Source organism: Bos grunniens, chromosome 24 (genome assembly GCF_055505025.1).
Source record: "Bos grunniens cultivar Pamir isolate PY7600 chromosome 24, Bosgru_T2T1.0, whole genome shotgun sequence".
Classification (NCBI taxonomy): Eukaryota; Metazoa; Chordata; class Mammalia; order Artiodactyla; family Bovidae; genus Bos; species Bos grunniens.
The window spans coordinates 39,213,702-39,240,379 of NC_141188.1; the positions used below are offsets into that span (position 1 = coordinate 39,213,702).

The 26,678-nt window shown below is 41.5% G+C and overlaps 2 protein-coding genes across 18 annotated transcripts in view; one reads left to right on the forward strand and one right to left on the reverse strand.

The window, feature by feature from the left end:
• The window catches only part of DLGAP1 (DLG associated protein 1), a 793,561-nt gene that overhangs the window by 28,873 nt on the left and 738,010 nt on the right, over positions 1-26,678 (reverse strand). For all 13 annotated transcript variants that reach the window (XM_086373120.1, XM_086373122.1, XM_086373121.1 and 10 more), the window contains one exon: positions 20,793-20,884. In XM_086373120.1, coding sequence (XP_086229246.1) covers positions 20,793-20,884 — 92 coding nt within the window. The remainder of the gene's footprint in view (positions 1-20,792; positions 20,885-26,678) is intronic.
• Positions 1-26,678, forward strand: part of LOC147346102 (uncharacterized) — a 55,712-nt gene that overhangs the window by 4,659 nt on the left and 24,375 nt on the right. Inside the window, exons 2-3 of one of the 5 annotated variants that reach the window (XR_015153936.1) lie at positions 13,607-13,729; positions 20,866-21,120. The exons of 2 other annotated variants lie outside the window; for them this stretch is intronic. The gene's annotated coding sequence lies outside the window, so the exon portion shown is untranslated. Of the gene's footprint in view, positions 1-13,606; positions 13,730-20,865; positions 21,121-26,678 lie in introns of those variants that run through there. 2 more of the 5 variants (XR_015153934.1, XR_015153929.1) reach the window with 2 other exon arrangements.

Sequence of the window (26,678 nt, forward strand, 5' to 3'; positions counted from 1 at the left end):
CAAATCAAGAAATAGATGGGAAATATTGGAGGCTTATTCTCATCTCCCTTGTCAGGTGGAGGTGTATTTGAACAAAATGAGTCATCAACAAAAACTAAGCAGTCTTATATCTTTAGAACACACATGCTTTGTTCCTCCAAGTTCAGTTATCTGAGACACAAATCATAAAGACCCTTGCTCCTTGGAAGAAAAGCTGTGACAAGCCTAGACAGTGTATTAAAAAGCCGAGATATCACTTTGCAGACAAAGGTCTGTATTAAAGCTATGGTTTTCCCAGTAGTCATGTATGGATGTGAGAGTTGCTCCATAAAGAAGGCTGAGCACTGAAGCATTTATCCATTTGAATTGTGGTTCTAGAAAAGACTCTTGAGAGTCCTTTGGACAGCAAGGAGGTTTAACCAGTCAACTCTAAAGGAAATCAACCCTGAATATTCATTGGAAGGACTGATGCTGAAGCTGAAGCTCCAATATTTTGGCCACCTGATGTGAAGAGCCGACTCACTGGAAAAGACCCTGATGCTGGGAAAGATTGAAGGCAAAAGGAGAAGAGGATGGCAGAGAATGAGATGGTTGCATGGCATCACCGACTCAATGGACAAGAATTTGAACAAACTCCAGGTGATAGTGGAGGACAGAGGAGACTGGCGTGCTGCAGTCCATGGGGTCAAAAAGAGTTGGATATGACTGAGCGACTGAATAACAACAAGTCAAAACTTATAGGGATACTCAGTCACACCTGTTACAGAATCCTGTACTCCATGGGTCCTATCCACGTAAAAGTTACCTTTCAGGACTAAATCTAGTTTCAAAGAGAGAAACGCGAGTCCTATGCTGTTCTTTCTTCTTTACACATTTTTTCCTGTACCTCCTGTAAAAGGCTGAATACACAAGGAATTTGGAGATACCGTCCTTCAAAAGTTCAGAATCTTGGTGTTTTGGGAAATGGTACTTAACCGATGTAAAAATCCAAGATGTCTCCTTACATAAAAGACAGGTGGAAAGGATGGTGAGGGAGGTGATGAGATTGAGATGAAGAATTAAGACACCCTAACAAAGAGATTCAGTCTTTCTGTCAGACCAGCTTCCCAGTTAGAATGGAGCACAGAGGAACCTATGGGTAATGTAGCCCTTGTTCACAAATTCAGTGGAAGTGTCCTGCTCCCCATTTGAATGTGGTTAGCACAGTGCTATTGACAGATTTTAAAACTACTCAACACAAGCATCCATTGGTCATTTAAAACCCTCCACATTCATCATCCTTTTGCCCAAAGCTCTCTTTAAGCAAAGAATATTAGAATAGGTTTTCTACACGAAGACTCACTCTAGGCCAAATAATTGTAACACATGTGTCAAGTAAAAGGGAGGGAATGGTGATGATGAGAGTGGGCTTGGTATCAGCTGATAGTGTCTGTGAGGGCCCAGCTTGTTGCCATTCTCCTGTTAGTACCAGCTGGGCAGGTTCTGTATCCTTGATGGGCTGTCGCCAAGGGAACCTTAGTTGGAAGCCTCAACAAAACATCCTTGAGCTGACTGTAGTGCCCCAGAAGGAACAACTTTCCCTCCGCAGCGAGAATATTAGGTCATTTGTTGGCTCCTGACCCCAGGTAATGAACAAAAGCCTGAGAAGTCTCACTTACAGTTGTCTTTCACTGAATCCTGTTATGGGGTCAAATGGGGGCCACTGGCTTGTGAGTCAGTTGGTAATTTTTCTTTTTGCAAAGTAAATTATCTTGGAAAGCATGTAAAAAGGAAGAAAGAGAAAGATGAGGGAAGAGGAAGGAGGAGGATGGGCAGGAAGGAAAAAATGAAAAAGAGAAGGAAGGAAGAAAAAATGTATGAGGCATATAAAGAATTATGCCAGTTTCCAGGCTTTTGAAATCTGCAGTGCATGAATGCCACACCTTTAGAACTCAGGTGTACCTGAAGGAACTATTTGGCTAGGCCATAGTATTGTTAACTTGGCAAAGAAAAGAGATTGTTGAGTATAATAGGGAGGGTGGGTGCTCGTCTGTGCCGTCCTCCAGGGAAGCTGAGAGCAGTTGGATTGATCCAAAGCCTCTGGGTTGGCAGGTGCTGGTTTCTGACTACCAAAGGTCTTGCCAAGTCTCTGGTCCTTGAAGAGGCTGTCAGAAGATGCTGCCTCAATTTTGGCTTTTTGTTTTTAACATCCTGCTTAGTCAAAAAGGCCCAAATCGCTGCAAGCCCAAATGTTTACATATTTAAGTCAGTCACAATCAAAAGAGGTCTTTTGTAGCAGTTGACACAGTGTTTAAAGAGAGAACAATGCTTCTTTCCCACAGGCTTGTTCCTGCCAGTTTGAGGCTTTAACCTGTGAAGCTTTAACATGTGAAGCAAGGGAGATGTTAAAAACTCAGAACTGTATAGGAATAGAGGTAATTTTGGTGAAGGAACAAAAGCAGGCATTGATTTCTAGAAATAGGAAACAGGTCCCATCATGGGCACTCAAGCTTTCCTTCCACACTTGTGTTCAATCTGTGTGTTCAGAAACCTGCTGAAATGGCAGGTGTCATTCACAAGCACTTTTTTTTTCCCTTGCTGCTCAGCATGGCTTGCAGGATCTAAGTTCCCCTACCAGCGATAGAACCCAGGGCCCTGGCAGTGAAAGCAACGAGTCCTATCCACTGGACTGCTAGGGAACTCCCTACAAGCACATTTTAATGTCATCATTTCCTCCCTTAAACATTAAGTGTGTCCTGGAGGGTCTCTGTGTTACAAGGAAAGAAGGAGATGGTTCCACCAAGTGGGGATAAGAAAGGCCAGAGGCTATTATTCAAATCCATCTGCTCCCATTCCCATACCATAAATGAAATATAGATGAAAGATCTTGTTTTCCTTTGCATACACACACCTCCAAATACGCACATCCTGCCCTGGACCAGACAGCATATTAAAAAGCAGAGACATTACTTTGCCAACAAAGGTCCGTTTTTCCAGTAGTCATGTATGGATGTGAGAGTTGGACCACAAAGAAAGCTTGAGTGCCGAACAACTGATGATTTTAAACTGTGGTGTTGGAGAAGACTCTTGAGAGTCCCTTGTGTTGCAAGGAGATCTAACCAGTCAATCCTAAAGGAAATCAGACCTGAATATTCATTGGAAGGCTGAGGCTGAAGCTGAAACTTCAATCCTTTGGCCACCTGATGGGAAGCACTGACTCATTGGAAAAGACCCTGATGCTGGGCAAGATTGAAGGCAGGAGGAGAAGGGGACGACAGAGGATGAGATGGTTGGATGGCATCACCAACTCGATGGACATGAGTTTGAGCAACCTCTGGGAGTTGGTGATGGACAGGGAAGCCTGGTATGCTGCAGTCCATGGGGTCGCAAAGAGTAGGACACAACTGAGCGACTGAACTGACTGACTGACTGCCTTGGACATTCACTGTTATCTAGCCTCACGTATTTAACAAGGAAATGGTGGGGATCGGGGAGTTGATGAGGGAGGAAAAGGCCACAAAATGACTTACTCTCCATTTATTCTGGGATAAGTTTTCTCCTCTAGTTCCCTTGGCTCTGACAGTAAATAGTCTTTTCAGTAACTGTCTCTCACTTGGACAATCTCCAGATAAAGAGGCCAGCCAGTTAAGAAGTAGTTTACAAAGACATAGGAGGAAATAGTAAATACACATACACTAGGAAAATAACATTCTGGAGTTTTCTTGGCAGAAAATTGCTGTGAGACCAGTAGCTTTTCTCTGTGCATGTCCATTTGTCATTTTGACAATGTTAATAAATAACCCCAAAGCACACGATTTTGAAGCTTTCAGCTCCCCTTAACCCTTTCAGTTGTGAAGACCAAAGATGATTGCTTTATAAATTGTTAAAAAATACATCACAAATACCTAACCTTATAAAATGTAGTTGAGTTGGGATGGGGACAGGAGACTGGAACCTGTACTGCATGCTTATCCACACTTGTCTCTTGTTTCTGAACTAGAGATTATGAGGGCAATATAGTGACCTGGGAAATATAGGAATAAACAGAAAGGCAAGACCCAGGAGATTGGGTCTAGACATCAACTAAGAGTCTTCATCTTGGGATTTCCCTGGTGGTCCAGTGGCTAAGACTCTGAGCTCCCAATGCAGGGGGCCTGGGTTTGATCCCTGGTCAGGGAACTAGATCCCACATACCACAACTAAAGACCCTGTGTGCCTCAATTAAGACCCAGAGCAGCTAAATAATTTAAAAAAAAAAAAAAGAAAGTTTCCATCTGTGTGTAATGCTCTTTCAAAATTATTGAGGGAACACTGCTGGAATGTTGAATCAGAGAATATACACCTAAAAAAGGTATAGGTGTTCACTATATCCAACTCAAACACTAGCTATGGAAAGGTAAAGTTACTTTTAACTTGGGTCTCTTTGTTTGGAATGCTCTTTTACTCCCTATGATTCCATACATTCCAGTATATTCCATGACCTTCCAACCAGAGAGTAGTGCTGATAACTGGGCTTACCCCATCCACAGGCCAAATAAAACCTACATTGATGACTTCTGCTTCTGGCCAAGAATAGAGTAAGAATGACTGAATTGATTTACATGTCTCTCTGAAACAACTGTAAAAGACTTACATACACACAAATAAATTGTATTTATGTGACCTAACAATGGACAATTGGAAATGGAAATAAAAACAAATTTACAACAGCAAGAAAAATATGAAATGTCAGTGGGTAAAGCTGACAAAATATGTGCAGGACCTAAAAATAGCTGTAAAAATTAAAAATGCACTTTGAAAAAGAAGGAAGTTGGTGGACTTACATTACCTGATTTCAAGACTTACTATAAAGCTACAATGGTCAAAACAGTGTTGTATCGGTGTGAAGATGGATAATTAGATCAATGGGACAACACAGAGAAGGCAAAATTATTTATATCTATCTCTTTATATCAATAAATATTTGAGAGAAGGTTCAAAGGATATTCATATGCAAAAATTAAGCTTTGATCCATACCTCACACCATGTATAAAAGCTACATGAAATATAGGTCCTAGACCACAAAATCTAAAATGACATTCTGGAAGAAAACATAAAAAAACCTTGTTACCTTGAATTAGCTAAAGCTTTCTTAGCTACAACACTGAAATCACAATCCAGGGACAGGAGGAGGCTTTGGGGAGTGATGGATGTGTTCTCTGGGGTTCTCCGATGGCTCAGCAATAAAGAATCCACTTGCAATGCTGGAGACCCGAGTTTGATCCCAGGGTCGGGAAGATCCTCTGGAGAAGGGAATGGCAACCCACTCCAGTATTCTTGCCTGGAGAATCCAATGGACAGGGGAGCCTGGTGGGCTACAGTCCATAGGGTCGAAAAGAGTTGGACACGACTGAGCACACATATAGTTTGAAGTTCTACTTCCTGCACAGTTTTTTTCTTCTTTTTAAAAATGTGCTTAATGTTTGTGTACTTGTGCTTAGTTGCTCCAGGGAATCTTCCCAACCCAGGGATTGAACCCAGTCTCTCACATTGCAGGCGGATTCTTTACCATCTGAACCACCAGGGAAGTTTTATGAACATAAGTTTTATGTGCTATGCTAAGTCACTTCAGTCGTGTCTGACTCTGTGTGACCCCACAGACGGCAGCCCACCAGGCTCCCCCATCCCTGGGATTCTCCAGGCAAGAACACTGGAGTGGGTTGCCATTTCCTTCTCCAGTGCATGAAAGTGAAAAGTGAAAGTGAAGTCGCTCAGTCGTGTCTGACTCCTAGCGACCCCATGGACTGCAGCCTACCAGGCTCCTCCATCCATGGGATTTTCCAGGCAAGAGTACTGGAGTGATCCTCAAAATTCCCCCAGGTGTATAAAGCGTCTTCTCCATGCATTGGATCAGATTAGGAATTCCACCAATCTTCTTAAAGAAGTCTTTAACAGCTTCTGACCTGTCCCCTCTCACCCAGCCACTCAGCAGACCTGCCTCACCACTGTTGTCAGGAGATTCCTCTCCATCATCCTGAGACTTCCCTTTCCCCTTTCTTGTGCTGGATCACCTGTTTCCTGGATTCCATATTTACTTCTTTTTTAAAAAAATATTTATTTATTTTGGCTACACCGGGTCCCACATGTTGTAGCACGTGGGATCTAGCTCCCTGACCAAGGATCGAACCCAGGTCCCTTGTGTTGGGAACGCAGAGTCTTAGCCACTGGACCACCAGGGAAGTCCCTGTATATTTACTTCTTTGCTTTTTTCCGTTTTGTACTTTTTTTCTAGAAATGTCTTCAGTGTTATCTTTTAACTCTTCTGTTGGGTTTTCCAGTTCTCCGTTAAGTTTTTTAATTTCTAAGAACCCTTTTTTTTCCATCCCACCTCTCCATTCCCCACCAGGTGTACAGGAAGATGCTCTGTAAGGGACCGCATCAATTTCCACTTCCTTCACAGGGACTTCTTGCCTAACCTTCCTCTCTGTTCTCTTAAAAAAAAAAAAAGAAAAAAGAAAAAAACTTTAAAATTTTCTGGATTTTCCTTAAAATGTTTGGTTCTCCTTTCGTGGCTTTTCTCTGGTCTTTGTGAGTTTGCTGATTCTTAGCTGTCTCCTCCTCCTTGAAAGTCATAGAAAAAGCCTCCTGAGAAGTCTGTACTTTGGAGACAGGCTCATTCACTGTGATCCTCAGTGTTGGGTGATCTAATTGCAGAATCCCTGATGGCAGTTTCTTTGGTTCTTTGGGCTCAGACTGGCCCATTCCTCCACTGCAGGCTGTTCATACACCTACGTAGAGGAAATGTGTCTGGCTGCTGGGATCCTGGGAGCCGAGAGAGCATAGAAGACTTAGGGCAGGTGCCTCGACATTCTGTTTGTGAATTTTCATTTATCTTCCTATTTTCAGTACAGCAACCCTGCCCTCAACTGTTTGCCTGCCTTCCAGACCCAGACTGTTTGTTTTGGCCTCTGAAGGGAAACCTCCAGCTTCCTGCCAGAGTAGGGAAGAGCCATCTGTCACCTGACTGCAGATTCAGGCAGTTTTAGCTTCACCCCCGGCCCTATGTCCAGTGCTGTCAATGCCCATGCCTTTTGTAGGTTCAGAGACTTAAGTTGAATTACATCTTAGATTTCTGCATGGCTAGCTTCAGATTCAGCTTTCTCTGGTCACCTGAGCCAATTATCATGTGTCTATCTGCCTTCTGGCTCCCACAATCCTGGTGCTGTATTTCTTCCTCTCTTGTTCTCATCCCCCACAACTTGTGCCAAAACAAACACAAAGTCCTTTTACTGTCATTTAGTTTCAGAAAGCCTCAAAGATCGATGTGTGTGTATTTTTTTCACCACCTTTAATCAAAAGTCAATCTAGCAATAATGCACATATTCAACAGGGAGAGAAATTTAACTCGTATTCTTAAATACTGTGTAACTATTAAAGAAGTATTTGTCATGAATATTTAATAATGAGGATGCTTTTGTTGTAATATTAGTTGACTTTTTAAATATTACTGAATTTTTTACAAAAGATGATTTCAACAACTTTCAAAACGATCATGGAGAAAGCATGGGTAAAAATATACCCCTCTATTAATTCATGGTTAATGAGTAGGATTATGGAAATTTTTATTTCTGCAATTTATAAATTTTTATGGTATAGAAATATAATTTTCTTGTCATTAATTAGATTACTTAATGATTCACAATTATTATAGAAAAAGTATTGTTGTTGCTTAGTTGCTAAGTCATATAATACTTAAAAAGATATCTGTCTATCCATGCATATAATCTCAGTTTTTTTCAGTTGCTCCAAAGTTCATTGGAGAGTTATAAACTGTTAACATGCTGCTGTATGTTTTCCTCTCAGTAAATCTGCATGCTATTTTTATAATAAAAATAATAATATTCTTCCTCTTTGTATCTACTCTTAAGAGTCTTGGAGTCAGTCATGGGCTAACGTAAAAAAGTGTAGTTTGAACTACTGTTGAAATACAATTGTTACTTGAAAGAAAGGGGAGATCCCTGGGAGCCTTTTAGCTTTCTCATCTTAGTCAATGGAAAGGATTGGTTTACAAGATTTGCTAATTATCAGCTTGGAAGACAGGAAGACCTCATGAGAACTCCTGGGGACCAGTCCAGGGAATGGGAGAGAATGGAGGCAGGATGCTTGGAGGGCTTGGGATAGAACATAGAGCACAGCTGAGGGGAGCGTTCCTAGGGGAGGGCTTGATCCACTTGGCTTAGAATCAGTCCTGCAGAGCAGCAAAAATATGCCATGTGGATCCTATCGAATAATCCTATTGGCTGACCTGTGAAACAGGAATTGGGAACAGAGACCTAATGTTGGGGGCTTCCCAGGTGGTGCTAGTGGTAAAGAATCTGCCTGCCAATGCAGGAGATGCAGGAGACAAGGATTCCATCCCTGGGTCGGAAAGATTTCCTGGAGGAGGAAATGGCAACCCACTCCAGTATTCTTGCCTGGAGAATTCCATGGTCAGAGGAGCCTGGCGGGCTATAGTCCATGAGGCTGCAAAGAGTCAGACACGGCTGAGTGACTGAGCACATAAAGCACACAGCTAATGTTGGGTGGAGATGAGACATTGCTTTATTAGCCTAAAGGAAGTTTTGAAGTCTTGCTTCAAAACCCCATGCATTCATGGACCCTGGCTTGGTGCTGCCATAGTATTTAATCTAGTGACCTCCAGACAGCCTTCCTCTGTGCGTGGTCCCTGCCTGCGAATAAGTGAGGAAGATCTGTGATCCTCCATTTGGATTCCTTTTCTTGAAGTAGATAGGTTATCAGTGCATCTTATCTTTTTAGTAATGAGTTACTAACTTTTTCTTTTGTTTCAATAGGGAGCACTGAATAGCACCCTGAGTTTACAAGTCTACCTTTTAAGAGATGAATCAGCTAGATGGACTCTGCTATGTTAGATTTAGTTCCTAAATCGTGATGGTTTCAAAAAGTGATATTGAGTTTCAGCCTCTTACAAAGTCTTTTTTTTTTAATTAATTTACTTTTATTTTTGGCTGCACTGGGTCTTCGTTGCGTTGTGTGGGCTTTCTCTAGTTGCAGCAGGCGGGGGCTACTCTTCATTGAGGTGGGTGGGCTTCTCATCCTGGTGGCTTCTCTTTTGTTTCTGAGCTTGGGCTCTAGGGTGCACGGGGTTCGGTAGTTGGTGGCTTGCTGGCTCTAGAGCACAGGCTCAGTAGCTGTGGTACATGGGGTTATTTACTCCAAGGCATGTGGGATTTTCCCAGACCAGGGATGGAATCCATGCGTTGGCTGGCAGGTTCTTATCCACTGTGCCACCAGGAAGCCCATCTTACAAAGTCTTTTAATCTTCTTCTCTTTGCACTATCTCTTTGTTTCTCTTGCTCTATTTTCTTTCTTTTTTCACTTTTTGTTAGGCTAGTGTCATTTATCAATCTGTTTATTTGGGAAAGTGGGAGATGGATTGTAATAGCCATTCAATGTGAAAACAAGTCTTACCTTATCACTAGATAATTTTTAAAAATTTAAAATATTAAAAAAAAAACCCAGCTGTCTTTAAGAAATCTCATCTACCCAGTTTTGTATTTTAAGATCCTATCTAAATGAATGACTACCAGCAAAATTATAAAAAGAATTATAATTAGAGACTGAAGAAACAAGTAATCTCTGCTTGATAGCAAATTTCTTATGGAAAGGTTGAAAACAATCATTAACATCAATTTTTAATGCTTATTTATTTCATAGCAGTTAACTACATAGTGACCTTCAAGAATGGGTATGGTTTGGAATTTTAAGCACCACCAAAATTGGGGCTGCCAGCTCTTTGGGGGGATGTATTTAAAAGAAATTACTCAGTTTACTGGGGAACAGCAATAATTTATTAAATGTTCAACTTTTTAATAACATGATAAAAATAGCTCATTTGAAGTTTGGGGGTTGCTATTAGGCATATAATGTTTAACATTCCTACAGATATGGCCGAGTGTCAGGGCATGAATTCGGTGATATAGAATTGCTAACTGCAGGGGAAATGTTTGAAGTACATTTAAAAAATTAGGATGATTTTCTCTTTATCTTTAAAGAAAAGATAGTATAATTGCTTTCTTGAGACTTCACTCTTCAGAGAGATTTATTCATGTTATATGTAATATAATGTAATATCCTTCCTTATCTCTGATAATTTTTCTTACTCTGAAGGCTCCTCTGTCCGAAATTAATATAGCAGGCTCCTGCTTTTTTTTTTTTATTTTTGGCTGCTCTGGGTCTTCACTGCTGCTTGAAGGCTTCTCTCTAGCTGCTTCAAGCAGGGGCTGCTCTCTAGTTGTGGTGCACAGGCTGCTCACTCTGGGGGCTTCTCTTGTGGTGCATGGGCTCTAGGCACGTGGGCTTCAGTAGTTGTGCACAGACTTAGTTGTTCCGTGGCAATGTGGGATCTTCCTAGACCAGGGATTGAACCTGTGTCCTCTGCATTGGTACGTGGATTCTTAACCACTGGACCATCAGGGAAGTTCACTCCTGCTTTCTTTTGACTAGTGTTAATACAGTATGGACCTAATAGAAGCAGAAGATATTAAGAAGAGGTGGCAATAATACACAGAAAACCATACAAAAAAGATCTTCATGACCCAGATAACCACGATGATGTGATCACTCACCTAGAGCCAGACATCCTGGAATGTGAAGTCAAGTGGGCCTTAGGAAGCACCACTATGAACAAAGCTAGAGGAGGTGATGGAATTCCAGTTGAGCTATTTCAAATCCTAAAAGATGATGCTGTGAAAGTGCTGCACTCAATATGCCAGCAAATTTGGAAAACTCAGCAGTGGCCACAGGACTGGAAAAGGTCAGTTTTCATTCCAATCCCAAAGAAAGGCAATGCCAAAGAATACTCAAACTACCGCCCAATTGTACTCATCTCTCAACACTAGCAAAGTAATGCTCAAAATTCTCCAAGCCAGGCTTCAACAGTACATGAACCATGAACTTCCATATGTTCAAGCTGGACTTAGAAAAGGCAGAGGAACCAGAGATCAAATTGCCAACATCCATTGGATCATCAAAAAAATGAAGAGTTCCAGAAAAATATCTATTTCTGCTTTATTGACTATGCTAAAGCCTTTGACTGTGTGGATTACAACAAACTGGAAAATTCTTAAAGAGATGGGAATACCAAACCACTTTACCTGCCTCTTGAGAACTCTGTGTGCAGGTCAAGAAGCAATAGTTAGAACTGGACATGGAACAACAGACTGGTTCCAAATTGGGAAAAGAGTACGTCAAGACTGTATATTGTCACTCTGCTTATTCAACTTATATGCAGAGTACATCATGCGAAATGCCAGGTGGATGAAGCACAAGCTGGAATTAAGATTGCTGGGAGAAATATCAGTAGCCTCAGATATGCAGATGACACCACCCTTATGGCAAAAAGTGAAGAACTAAAGAGCCTCTTGATGAAAGTGAAAGAGGAGAGTGAAAAAGTTGGCTTAAAGCTCAACATTCAGAAAACTAAGATCATGGCATCTGGTCCCATCACTTCATGGCAAATAGATAGGGAAACAATGGAAACAGTGACAGACTTTATTTTTGGGGTTCCAAAATCACTGCAGATGGTGACTGCAGTGATGATATTAAAAGATGCTTGCTCCTTGGAAGAAAACCTATGACCAACCTAGACGGCATATTGAAAAGCAGAGACATTACTTTACCAACAGAGGTCCATCTAGTCAAAGCTATAGTTTTTCCAGTAGTCATGTATGGATGTGAGAGTTGGACCATAAAGAAAGCTGAGCGCCCAACAGTTGATGCTTTTGAACTGTGGTGTTGGAGAAGACTCTTGAGAGTCCCTTGGACTTTAAGGAGATCAAACCGGTCAATCCTAAAGCAATCCTGAATATTCATTGGAAGACTGATGCTGAAGGTTAAACTTCAATACTTTGGCCACCTGATGTGAAGAACTGAGTCATTGGAAAAGACCCTGATACTGGGAAAGATTGAAGGCAGGAGAAGGGGACAACAGAGGATGAGATGGTTGGCTGGCATCACCGACTCGATGGACGTGAGTTTGAGCAAGCTCCAAGAGTTGGTGATGGACAGGGAAGCCTGGCGTGCTGCAGTCCATGGGGTCTCAAAGAGTCGGACACAACTGAGTGACTGAACTGAACTGAACTGAACTGAATGCAGTATATTTTTCTCCATCACCTTACTTTTAATCTGTGTCTTTATATTTAACATGGATTTCTTATAGAAAACACAAAGTTGGGTAGTATTTTTTATGCATTCTGACAACCTCTGTCTTCTAATTGGTATATTTAGACCACCAATAGTGGCAAAGTGATTACTGATATAGTTGGATTAATATCTATGAGATTTCTGTTTCCTTGTCCTCTGTTCCTATTTTTGTCTTCCACATATTTCCCTCTTAGCACATATGCTATATTTTCTTGTTTTTACTCTTTTTAGTGGTTGCCTTAGTAGATTTACAACTGGTCCAAGTTCATTTTCAAATAATACTATATCACTTCAAGAGTATTGAACATACTTTATAATAATTAAGTAGCCCTAATCTTTCTTCTCATCCTTTGTAGTATTGCTGTCATTCAATTTACTTCTACTAAAGAGTGTAAGATATTCATATATATTGTTCCTATTATTATTTTGAACAAAGTATTACCTGTTAGATCCATTAAGAATAAGACAAAGAAGTTTTTATTTTACTTTCATTTATTCTCTGATGCTCTTCCTTTCTTCATGTAGATCTGAGTTTCTGGCTTATATCGTTTTCTTTCTCTCTGAAGAACTTCTTTTAACATTTCCTACAAGTTGGATCTACAGATTTACAAATTTCCTCAATTCTTGTTTGTCTGAGAAAGTTTTTATTTTTTCTTGTCTTTTGAAGGATAGTGTCACAGCATACAGGATTCTAGATTGGTGTTTTTATCTTTTGATATTAAATATTTCACTCTCTTTTCTTCTTACTAGTATGGTTTTTGAGAAAAAGTCACATACAGTCCTTATTTTTGCTCCTCCATAAGAAAAATGTCTTCCTTCTGGCTTTTTTCAGGATTTTTTCCCTTGGTTTTCTTTGAATATGGCATGCCTAGCTGTGATGAATTGGGCATTTATCCTGCTTGGCCTTCTGTGAGCTTCCTGGATCTGTGGTTTGGTGTCTGACACTAATCTGGGGCTGTTCTTAGTCACTGTTGGTTCAAATATTGCTTCTGTTTCTTTTTCTCTTTTCCTTCTGGTGTTCTCATTACGTATGTTAAACCTTATATAATTGCCTCATTATTCTTGGATATTTTGTTGTGATTTTTTTTTTCAGGGTTGTTTTTTTCCCTCTTTGCTTTCAGTTTGGGGAGTTTCTGTTGTTGCATCCTCAAACTCAGAGGTTCTTTCCTCAGCTGTAGCTTATCTGCTAATGAGCCCATCAAAAGCATTCTTCATTTCTAGTAGTGTTTCTGATCCCTAACATTTGTTTCTTATTCTTTCTTAGAGTTCCCATCTCTCTGCTAACATTGTTCATCTATTTTTGTATGCTGTCTACTCTTTCCATTATGGTCCTTAACATTTTAATCATGGTTTAAAAAATACCTGGTCTGATATGTCCAACATTGTTATAGATGCCTCTGTGTTAACGCTTGTTGAGTCTTAATAAGTTGTATTTTTACCTTTTAGTATGCCTTGTAGGGTTTCCCTGGTGGCTCAGCTGGTGAAGAATCTGCCTGCAATGTAGGAGACCTGGGTTTGATCCCTAGGTTGGGAAGATCCCCTGGAGAAGGGAATGACAACCCATGCCTTGTAAGTCATTGTTGAAAGATGGACATGATGTAGTGGGTAAAAGGAACTGTGGTGCGTAATAAGTGAAGTGAAGTGAAAGTTGCTTAGTTGTGTCCGACTCTTTGTGACCCCATGGACTATACAGTCTGTGGAATTCTCCAGGCCAGAATACTGGAGTGGGTAGACTTTCCCTTCTCCAGGGGATCTTCCCAACCCAGGGATCAAACCCAGGTTTCCCATATTGCAGGCAGATTCTTTACTAGTTGAGCCACAAGGAAGGCCCAAGCATACTGGAGTGGGTAGCCTATCCCTTCTCCAGTGGATCATCCCAGCCCAGGAATCGAACCAGGGTCTCCTACATTGCAGGTGGATTCTCTACCAACTGAGCTATCAGGGAAGCCCATGGTGAATAATAGGTGTTTAGTAAATGCAGTGGTAAGGTGAGGGGTGAGGGGAAGCATTTTCTAGCCCTATGATTAGGTCAATCAATGAGCCTGTGTCCTTGGACAGTGAATTTCAGCAGTATTTCTCATCCCCTTCCCCTTCCCCTTCCCACTGTGGTACAAGTGTGCAAGAGGGGGCCGAGGTTAGGTATTTCCCTTCTCTCTTCTGATTAGAAACCCAACAGATTAGGCTCTGGGCTTCCCGGGTGGCTCAGCGGTAATGAGTCTGCCTAGCAATTCGGGAGACCTGGGTTTGATCCCTATGTCAGGAAGATGCCCTGGAGAAGGAAATGGCAACCCACTACAGTATTCTTGCCTGGAGAATCTTATGAACAGAGGAGCCTGGTGGGCTGCAGTCTGTGGGGTCCCAAAGAGTTGGACCCAACTGAGCAACTGAGCAGCAACAATAAGATTAGGCTCTGGTAAGTTAGTTTCTTCTGCAGCCAGAGCTTTTTAGGAACAGAAGGCTCTGGCATATTTCTGAATGGTTCCTTTCCCCCTCTTTCTTCCAGAAGCACAGGGTGGGGATGGGGCTCTTCTCTGCTTTCTACTGTGAAGACCTGGTAGAGCTGCTGCAGGTAAAACTCATGAACTATGGAGGCCCCTCATAACTGGGTCCCCATAAAGTTTTTAACTCTCAAACTTGTCCTCACTGAGCTGCCAGCAGTTCATCAATCACCATTCAGGTTTTCCTGTCCTGGCACTGGTTCCCACTGGGGCTTTCTTTTGTGGGTTTCTACTCCAGCAAAAACAAGACCGGGAGCTGACTGTGGCTCAGATCATGAACTCCTTATTGCCCAATTCAGACTTAAATTGAAGAAAGTGGGGAAAACCACTAGACCATTCAGGTATGACCTAAATCAAATCCCTTATGATTATACAGTGGAAGTGAGAAATAGATTTAAGGGACTAGATCTGATAGACAGAGTGCCTGAGAACTATGGACGGACGTTCGTGACATTGTACAGGATACAGGGATCAAGACCATCCCTAAGAAAAAGAAATGCAAAAAAGCAAAATGGCTGTCTGAGGAGGCCTTACAAATAGCTCTGAGAAGAAGAGAAGCGAAAAGCAAAGGAGAAAAGGAAAGATATACCCATTTGAATGCAGAGGTCCAAAGAATAGCAAGGAGAGATAAGAAAGTCTTCCTCAGAGATCAATGCAAAGAAATGGAAAAAACAATAGAATACAAAAGACTAGCTGCTAAGTCACTTCAGTCGTGTGCGACTCTGCGACCCCATAGACGGCAGCCCACCAGGCTCCCCCGTCCCTGGGATTCTCCAGGCAAGAGTACTGGAGTGGGTTGCCATTTCCTTCTCCAATGCAGGAAAGTGAAAAGTGAAAGTGAAGTCGCTCAGTCGTGTCTGACTCTTAGCGACCCCATGGACTGCAGCCTACCAGGCTCCTCCATCCATGGGATTTTCCAGGCAAGAGTACTGGAGTGGGGTGCCATTGCCTTCTCCACAAAAGACTAGAGATCTCTTCAAAAAATTAGAGATACCAAAGGAACATTTCATGCAAAGATGGGCTCAATAAAGGACAGAAGTGGTATGGACCTAACAGAAGCAGAAGATATTAAGAAGAGGTTGCAATAATACACAGAAGAGCTGTACAAAAAAGATCTTCATGACCCAGATAATCACGATGGTGTGAACACTCACCTAGAGCCAGACATCCTGGAATGTGAAGTCAAGTGGGCCTTAGGAAGCATCACTACGAACAAAGCTAGTAGAGGTGATGGAATTTCAGTTGAGCTATTTCAAATCCTAAAAGATGATGCTGTGAAAGTGCTGCACTCAATATGCCAGCAAATTTGGAAAACTGAGCAGTGGCCACAGGACTGGAAAAGGTCAGTTTTCATTCCAATCCCAAAGAAAGGCAATGCCAAAGAATGCTCAAACACAATTGCACTCATCTCACATGCTAGTAAAGTAATGCTCAAAATTCTCCAAACCAGGCTTCAGCAGTTTGGGAACTGTGAACTTCCAGATGATCAGGCTGGTTTTATTTATTTATTTATTTTTCAAGCTGGTTTTAGAAAAGGCAGAAGAACCAGAGATCAAATTGCCAACATCCACTGGATCATGGAAAAAGCAAGAGAGTTCCAGAAAAACATCTATTTCTGCTTTATTGACTATGCCAAAGCCTTTGACTGTGTGGATCACAATAAACTGTGGAAAATTCTGAAAGAGATGGGAATACCAGACCACCTGACCTGCCTCTTGAGAAACCTGTATGCAGCTTAGGAAGCAACAGTTAGAACTGGACATGGAACAACAGACTGGTTCCAAGTAGGAAAAGGAGGAGGTCGAGGCTGTATATTGTCACCCTGCTTATTTAACTTATATGCAGAGTACATCATGAGAAATGCTGGGCTGGAAGAAGCACAGCTGGAATCAAGATTGCCGGGAGAAATATCAATAACCTCAGATATGCAGATGACACCACCCTTATGGCAAAAGTAAAGAAGAATTAAAGAGCCTCTTGATGAAAGTGAAAGAGGAGAGTGAAAAAGTTGACTTAAAGCTCAACATTCAGAAAACGAAGATCATGGCATCTGGTTCTATCACTTCATGGCAAATAGATGGGGAAACAGTGGAAACAGTAGCTGACTTTACTTTTTTGCTCCAAAATCACTGCAGATGGTGACTGCAGCCATGAAATTAAAGACGCTTACTCCTTGGAAGGAAAGTTATGACCAACCTAGATAGCATATTCAAAAGCAGAGACATTACTTTGTCAACAAAGGTCCTTCTAGTCAAGGCTATGGTTTTTCCAGTATTCATGTATGGATATGAGAGTTGAACCATAAAGAAAGCTGAGCACTGAAGAATTGATGCTTTTAAAATGTATTGGAGAAGATTCTTGAGAGTCCCTTGGACAGCAAGAATATCAAACCACTCAATCCTAAAGAAAATCAGTCCTGAATATTCTTTGGAAGGACTGATGCTAAAGCTGAAACTCCAATACTTTGGCTACCTCATGCGAAGAGCTGACTCACTGGAAAAGACCCTAATGCTGGGATAGATGGAGGGCGGGAGGAGAAGGGGATAACAGAGGATGAGATGGTTGGATGGCATCACCGACTCAGTGGACATGAGTTTCAGTAAACTCTGGGAGTTGGTGATGGACAGGGAGGCCTGGTGTGCTGTGGTTCATGGTGTTGCAAAGAGTCGGACACAACTGAGCGACTGAACTGAACTCAAGTAAGTTGTGATTCTCTGTGTGTCTGTCTGTCTCTCTAGTTCTTAGAGCAGTAATTTGCCCTGTGGCCTCACATCTCTGCCTGGTTTAAGAAGAACTGTTGATTTTTTGGTTTGAAAAGTTTTTTACTTGTTAAGACAGAGTGGTGACTTCTAAGCTCTTTACCTGCTGGACCAGAAACTGCCTGTTATCTTCTTTTTACATATAAAGAAACCAAGGCACAAAGAAGTTTAATAATTTGATCAAGGCCTCCCAGCTGTGGTAGTGCCAGGATTTGAATCTCGGTGCTTTAGCTCAGGAATCTGTGCCCTTAACCATCATTGAGGGGAACAAGCAAGTTGGGCCAGTGGGGGAAGGAGAAATGTGTTTTCTTACCATGAGATCTTTCATATCTCCTAAGTTTACATTTTCTTTTGAAAATTTTTTTTTTTTTTGGCCATGCCTTGTGGCATGCCATCTAGTTCCCAGATCAGGGATTGAACCCATGTCCCCTGCATTGGGAGCTCAAAGTCTTAACCACTAAGACCACCAGGGAAGTCATTACATTTTTTTCAAAACATTTTCTAAAACCGTGAAAGGAACATGTGCCAGAAGGGTTGGTTTGAAAATGATGATTACTATAACTTGAAGTAGATATAATAATTAAACATTTTAGAGTAAAGGGGGGAAAATTCACTCCTAAATCTACAATTTTTACAGATTACATTTCAGTCCTTGTCCATCTTTGTGAATATTATATGTGGGTATTATGTCCTCTTTTTCATTTAACATTGTACCATGGGAATTTCTCCCATGTTTCCATATCCTCTTTACAAAATCATATTTAATAGCTGTATAATAGCCTGTCTTGGCGATGTGCTGTAATTTACAAAAGCATTCTTGTTTTCTTGACATTTGATAATTGATATATTTTTTTACAATGATAATGTTCCACAGTTGTTTCCCTTTCACTGAGTGATTTCATTTAGGATAGCCTCATAAAAGGAATTACTGGGTCAGTGTATCTGGATAGATGTATAATTATCACCAATTTTTGTCATATTAATTTCTAGAAGGACTGTACCAATTATCTGGGCTTCCAGCATTGTATAATTATATCAAATATAATAATATAAAATGTTATATGTACATATATGGAAAATCTTTTAGATGCAAGGGTAGTGTCAAACTAAGAGACTGTAGAATAAGACCCCTTCCATCAGCTGAAACGTGGCTTATTCTCAGATTTAAGTTTATGTTACATGGGGCCTTGCATATAGGAGACATTCCATAGAATTTTTGTTTTTTGGATGTGGACCATTTTTAAAGTATTTATTGAAGTTGTTTCAATATTGCTTCTATTTTATGTTTTGGTTTTTTGGCCTTGAGGCATGTGGGATCTTAACTCCCCAACCAGGGATCAAACCCGCACCCACTCCTTTAGAAGCTGAAGTCTTAACCACTGGACTGCCAGGGAAGTCCCCATAGATATTTATTGAATGGATGGATGAATGACATCCAAGTGATTTCTCCTAATTAACACTTAAAAAGCTAGTGACAAAGTCGAAATGATTTCCTGATTTAAGATACAGAGTTCTTTCTCCACGATAACTGCATTCCTACCCCATCCAGTCAACAGGTAACTGTATACTTAGTATATAAAAAGCATGGTCTGGAAGCTGAGGGTTCTGTGTTATCAGTAGACATAGTCCCAGTCCATCATGGTCCTCACAGTTTGACTGGGAAACTCACCTACTTCTCTGGACCAAATCCTCATTATAAAATGAAGATGCTGACCTCAGAAGTTCCCTTCAGCTTCTGGATTCAGTGATCTTCTCAAACTCTAAATTTCTTACTTCTGGATACTAAGACTCTAAGCATATTTTAAAGATCAATCTAAAAGGACTTTCTTGGTGGTCCAGTGGTTGAGAGTCCGCTTGCCAAAGCAGGGGACACGGGTTCTAACCCTGATCTGGGAAGATTCCACATGCGGCAGAGCAACTAAACCTGTGTTTTCCACAATTACTGAGCTACTGCAGAAGCCTGTGCACCCTAGAACTTGTGCTCTGAAGCAAGAGCAGCCACCGCAATGAGAAGCCCTCACCCCGAAGTTAGAGAAAGCCTGTGTGCAGCAATGAAGACCCAGTGCAGCCAAAAATAAATAAATAAATAAAAATATATTTTTTTTAATCTAGCTTTTTTTTTTTTTTAAGAACAACCTAAAGAAACTAGTGATTCTGCGTAATGACAGAAAGTCTTCCTACTCCTCATTTGTTCTTTTGTTCATCATTCTTTGAGCACGTGCTAAACGTGAGCTACTATTTAGTTCTAGGAATAAGAAAGAAAAAAAAAGAGAGAAAGTCCTCTTCTCTTAAAACGTCTTGTCGCCTAAGATGGGAAAGCTCTCTGAAGAGGAGCAGTTTGGGAACAGCGGTACTTCACACAATGCTCGTATGTATGTGTGAGCGGGATGCACTTGTTCTGCTGTCAGGGAGGGGAAAGGCTCCCCTTTGCTCCTCTCTTGAGTTCTTGTGGCTAGACCAATCATAACATTGACACAAGACAGATTTACAGGAGAAAAAGAAAAATTTAATTTGTGTGCACAGAGGTCGCAGAGAAATGGAACCTAAGAAGTGGCCAAAGCAAATAGCTTTTTACTTTGTAGACAAAGAGCAATAAATCTGAGAGGGAGTGACAGGGCAAAGAAACAGGTTTGGGTGTTTAATTAGTAAGGAATTTAAGCAGAGTTTGGACTTGGGTAATGATTTAATGAAGAAATAACAAGTGTGCAGGCTTCTCGGCCCTGAATCCTGTCTCTGGTGATAACAATATCTTTCCAGCTCCCAGTACAAGAAGGGTACCTTTCATGTGGAAGATATATTTCCTGCTTTCAGGGATTCTAGAGAAGGTAAAGGTATCATTCTTTGCATTAGCTGTTCCTTAAGTAATTTTAATTCAAACTAATCATCATGCTATTGAAGCCTATTTTGGGCCCCAATACTACTATTCTGGGACTTCCCAGGTAGCATTAGGGGTAAAGAATCCAGCTTCCAGTGCAGGAGACATAAGAGAGGCGGGTTCAGTCCCTGGGTCAGGAAGATGATCGCCTGGAAGAAGGCATGGCAACCCACTCCAGTATTCTTGCCTGGAGAATCCCATGGACAGAGGAGCCTGGCGGGCTACAGCCCACAGTGTTGCAAGGAGTGGGGCACGACTGAAGCAACGAGTGGGGCACGACTGAAGCAACTTAGCACGCACTACTATTCTAGCTAAAATGTAAATAAAATGGTCTCCAGTATTAAAGTAGAGAAAGGAACAGCTAACTTAGGCTTACCCTCTAATGCTCCCAGAAGCTAATGGGAATTATCACTGAATATTGAAGGTTTATCATGGGAAAAAATACTTGTATTTTTGTACTTGCCAACATCAAGATGAAAGAGGATGAACGGTAAACTCACCATTTCTCTTCTTCTACTTGCACTCCTACGGACTGGAACTTACTGGGTGCTTTATTTCCCCCTGTTTTCTCAGGTTCTTCAGCATCATCCACCTGAAGAAATAGCCACAAGTAGAGGTGCTCTATTTTAGTCATCTTTCTTGAAAAACAAAGTCTCATTTCATTAGAAACATCTGTAGTATTGCTGGAATGTTTGGTGATGCATTCAATCTTTGTGTATTTGATGAACAGCATCACTACATAATTAGCATGCACTTTGACTCTGCTGATCTTAGTAAAATGCAATTTTGTTCACTCCTAAGTTGTCCAATAAATGTCTGATTCCTGCAGAGATTTGTTAGGATGTACTTACTTGTGAGCACTATATTAGGAGGAAGTACCTCATGGGATGGGCTTCCCTGATAGCTCAGATGCTAAAGAATCCACCTATAATGCAGGAGACCCTGGTTCGATCCCTGGGTTGGGAAGATCCTCTGGAAAAGGGATAGGCTACCCACTCCAGTATGCTTGGACTTCCCTTGTGGCTCAACTAGTAAAGAATCTACCTGCAATTAAGGAGACCTAGGTTGGGAGTATCCCCTGGAGAAGGGAAAGGCTACCCACTCCAGTATTCTGGCCTGGAGAATTCCATGGACTACAGTCCATAGGTTCACAAAGAGTCAGACACGACTGAGCGACTTTCACTTTCACCTCATGGGATTGTGCTTTTTAAAGTTTTGAATTTGCACATAACAAAATAGAAAAGAAGGAAGAAGTTTCACTTACTGTAGTTAGAATTGTTGATACTGGGATATTTAGCTATAAACTTATTAAGATAAACTCTAGAGTACTTCATTTTTTCCCCTTTAAATTAAGGAATTGGCTTTGGATATCACTTCATAGCTTCTAAATAGCTATGTGTATGTTATAATTCATATAGAAAATATATCTAAATATAACTGATAGCTTATGTGACAGATCAGACCCAACCCAAATATGAAACAAATTTTGTGACTATTCAGAGCAATTAGTTTTATTCATCTTTTTTCTTAGTAAATTATTTCTTTTCTAAATATAAAATTTAATGTAAGTCTTATAAAACTGAAACACAACTACGGAGTCTGAGAGCCACAACTAGTGAAGTCCATGTGCCTAAAGTCCGTGCTCTGCAACAAGAGAAGCCACTGCAATGAGAAGCCCACGCTTTGCAACTAGAGAAAGCCCACATGCAGCAACAATGACCCAGTATAACCATAAAAAACAAAAAACACCAGGATGCTCCACGCCCTGAGAAAAGGAGAAAGAAAGGAAGCAGAGGTCCGAGGATGGGAGAGGAGGCTGCTGTTTCCTGTTCTAGGCTGGCCCCCACATCCAGACGCATAGCTTATTTGCATCAAAGTGTTGTAATCTTCTTAAGCTTTAGTCATTGCCAGTAAATTTATCTCTGACTTTAATCCCCTTAGATCCAAATATTGACAAATGTCACCTCTCTCATATAGTGTGTGGGGTAATCTATTTAAACTTTTGAAGAGACACTTAAAATTTTGAAATATGTTGCAGGATTAATTAAATCTCTTTCCTGAAAAAAAACTAAGAACGCCCATGGCAGATGGTACAATTTTAGCATTGTTTGGATAATCATCATCTTAAAGGAGGATGGGCTTCCCTGGTGGCTCAGCTGGTAAAGAATCCTCCTGAAATTTGAGAAACCTGGGTTTAATCCCTGGTTTGGGAAGATCCCCTGGAGAAGGGAACAGATACCTATTCCAGGATTCTGGCCTGGAGAACTGTATAGTCCATGGGGTCATAAAGGGTCAGACCCCACCATGTGACTTTCACTTCACTTCAAGTTATTATCACTGTTACTTTTTTGCTCATCCCCTGGTGGCTCAGATGGTAAAGAATCTGCCTGCAATGCAGGAGACATGGGGTTGATCCCTGGGTTGGGAAGATCCCCTGGAGGAGGAAATGGCAACCCAGTCCAGTATTCTTGCTTGGGAAATATGGACAGAGGAGCCTGGAAGGCTACAGTCCATAGGGTGGCAAAGAGTCAGACACAACTGAGTGACTAACACTTAAAGGAGGATAATACTAATAATAACAACTAAGCCCAATATGTATTGAGCCCTTAGTATGCCAGGCACTATGCTTGAACTTTACATATATTGTACCCATCAGTTTCTATTATAACCTATAAAGTACCAGTGCAACAGCAACTATTATTATTCTTATTTTCCACATGAGGAAACTATTAAGTGATTGGCCTAGGTTCACACAGGTTGTGAAGTAAATGATTATAATGTTAACTATTAGATATAGATTAAATTTAAAATGTTGGAAAAGATTTGAGAATTCTGACCCTAAAAAGGTAAACTAGGAGAAAGAGTCTGAGGACTTAGTAATAATCTCACGTATTTGAGGGATTCAGATTTAAGTTGGATTGCAGTGTAATGAAATTTGGTGACTATTTTGTAGCCTAAATTGTAGTTTACTTGTTCCATCGCTAAGTCATGTCCGATTCTTTGTAACCCCATGGACTGCAGCACACCAGGCTTCCCTGTATTCCACTATCTTCTGGACTTTGTTCGTGTCCATTGAGTCAGTGATGCTATCTAATCATCTCATCCTCTGGCACCCTCTTTTCCTTTTGCCTTCTATTATTATTCTTCATCAAAGAAGCTGCATCACGTGGTCACACTAAATGTGAAGGTGAGGGATCTTCCTGATGCTCCAGTGGTTAAGACTTCAAGCTGCCAATGTAGGGGCATGGGTTTGATCCCTGGTCAGGGAACTAAGATCCCACGTGCCATGTGGCATAGCCAGAAGATAAAAAAAATAAACTAAAAATAAAAATAAATGTGAAGGTACAATCTAGGCTCTGTCAACACAAGATGTGTGACCTTGGGTTCTCATTTCTGGGGTAGAGGTGATCACACCACCTATACCAGAAGGCTGCTGTAGGGGCTGGATGAGACCACCACGTAAAGCATGCAGTCCTCTCATATAATTTCTGTAGCTGTGAACAAAGATTCGAAGAAGAGCAAGAACAATTCTTTGGCTCACTAAAATATCCAGATATTCAAGAAGCAGTGCAGTCTCTGAAACAAAGTCTTTGTTCTCAATATTTTTTGTGAATTTCAGAATAGTTCCATCTTACTGGCTAATAATGATAATAATACAAGTTGGATGTCATATAGTGCATGAATGCTTTATAATTTGGAGAGTTACTGAACTAACCAGCGGACCTAGGAGGTGATAAAGATAGAAGCTTTTAAACAAAATGAACAATAAGACTGATAAATAATTACCTTTAAATTATATTGTTAAGTGAAAAAAAAAGGCAAGATATAGACTAGTGAGAGGTATATGCTGCTAATATTTGGGTTAAAAAAAAAGGGTATAAATAAAACATGTGGTTGACTATGTGCAAAATAGGGCTTCCCTAGTAGCTCAGCTGGTGAAGAATCTGCCTGTGATGCAAGAGGCCCCAGTTCGATTCCTGGGTCAGGAAGATCACCTGGAGAAGGGATAGGCTACCCACTTCAGTGTTCTTGGGCTTCCCTGATGGCTCAGACAGTAAAGAATCCGCCTGCAATGCCTGAGACGTGGGTTCAATCCCTGGGTTGGGAGGATTCCCTGGAGGAGGGCATGGCAACCCACTCCAGTATTCTTTCCTGGAGAATCCCCATGGACAGAGGAGTCTGGTGGACTATAGTCCACAAGGTCACAAAGAGTCAGACATGTCTGAGCGACTAAGCACGTGTGCAAAATAACCCTGCAGGGAGATGCAAATATTGGTAATATTAATTTTCTCCAGAAAGGAAAACAGACTGGCTATTCCTTCTCCCCTGGAGAAGGAAATGGCAACCCAGTCTACTATTCTGGCCTGAGAAATCCCATGGACAGAGGAGCCTGGCTGGCTATAGTCCATGGGGTTGCAAAGAGTTGGACACGACTTAGCAACTAAATGAACAGCAAAATGGACAGAATATAAAATTCTCCATATTAACCTGTTTTAAGTGTCCATTTCCAGTGGCATTAAGTACATCCACATTGTTGCACCACCAGCAGCATTATCCATCCCTAGAATCTTATTTCATCATCCCTAACTGAAACCCTCACAAAAAGCTGCATTCTGTAAACTCAGTCCTCCAAATAACCCTAGGTGGGCTATATTAGAAAACAGACTCCGTAAGATGAAATAATTTGCCTGGGACAACACAGAGGAGGGACCTCTGCTCTTCCCCACTCCTCAAAATCCTCTGGGCGATGGGAGGGAATCAGCTCCTGGAATGTCGTTGGGGTGAGGGTGGGTGGAGGCTGGCTCCAGACCCTGGCCTCCTGCTAGGTCATCTGGTCCCAAGCCACCAGTGCTACAAGTTCTTTTAGGAAACTTGACAACTCGTGCCATGGTAACCTGTAGGTTACATAAAAGCATTTGACTTGTTGCTACCAGAGAAAGTCTAATTGCCCTTTCAAAGTGGATGCTGCAGAGTGGATGGCGAACATCCATCATCGCTGTGAAAACGTACCCCATGCCTGCTCTCAGATGTGCCTTAGAGTTGGTTCAGCGTGGACAGATTTATTGGCCACCATGTCAGGAAGTTATTATTCAAAGGGCACCTGCATAATGGTACAGCACAAAAAAAAGGGGGGGGGGAAAGAATGCCTCTTCTACGTGGATGGAAGGAACCTTCCAGCAGGGTAAGCCAAGCTGAACTGATCAGCCCAAGGATCAGTCTGATCTTATCACCTGGCAGCAGAAAACACTGACGTGAGCTGAGAAGTCTGCCAGAGTCTCCGCCTTTTTAATGACATGCATGATTAAGCAACCCACAATCACACTGACCCTGGCACACATTCTTCCCTCACGATGCTGTGATGTGAGTTATTGCTTTCCACGCTCTCCGTCCCTGTTGGTTTCACTGGTCAGCACTCCCACATCTGTGTGAAGTAATTCCCATTTTTGTTCTCATGTGGTTACTCAGGAGCATCAAACACACCGTAACACCACCCAGCAACCCAGGTTTTTCTTGGATGCCCGCTCTTTTTTTGAGACTCCGAATGTGCATCAGGAATTGAGGGCACTTCATGTTTGATATTGCGTCCATGTTTGTTTAATTATCGTCCCCTTGTCTTACAACATTCAATTTGAAGAACAAAAATAAAAGCAGCTAATCAACTATTCTTCAATTTTTAAAAAATGGAATATTTTTGGGAAAAAAATTGCTAATAATGTCTATAGACAAAACACTTTCATAATTCTTTTGATCACTTTTTTTTTTTTTGGCCACATGGCTTACAAAATCTTAGTTCTCTGACCAAGGTTTGAACCTGCACCCGTGGCAGTGAAATCATGGAGTCCTAACCACTGGACCACCAGGGAACTCCCTAAAATTACATTTAACTTAGGGGAGTCCAGAGCCAATAATTTGAGAGTCTGGTTCTACAATAGCTATATCATCCAAAATGGCAAGAGAGCAAATCTGGGAAAACAAAAGTTTACATTTCTTGATTTTGGGTTCCTATTTCAAAGGACAGAAAGTGAAGTTGTTGGGACTTCGCTTGTGGTCCAGTGGTTAAGAATCCGCCTGCCAATGCAGGGAACATGGGTTGGATCCCTGGTCCGGGAAGATTCCACATGCTATGGAGCAACCAAGCCCCTACACCACAAGTACTGAGCCCGTGCTTCCCAACAAGAGAAGCTACGGCAACGAGAAGCCCTGACACGGCAAAGGGAGAGTAGTCCCTGCTCACTGCAACCAGAGAAAGCCTGTGCGCAGCAACGAAGACCAGAGCAGCCAAAAATAACTTGCTCAGTCATGCCTGACTCTTTGCAACCCCATGGACTATACAGTCCATGGAGTTCTCCAGGCCAGAATACTGGAGTGGGTAGCTGTTGCCTTCT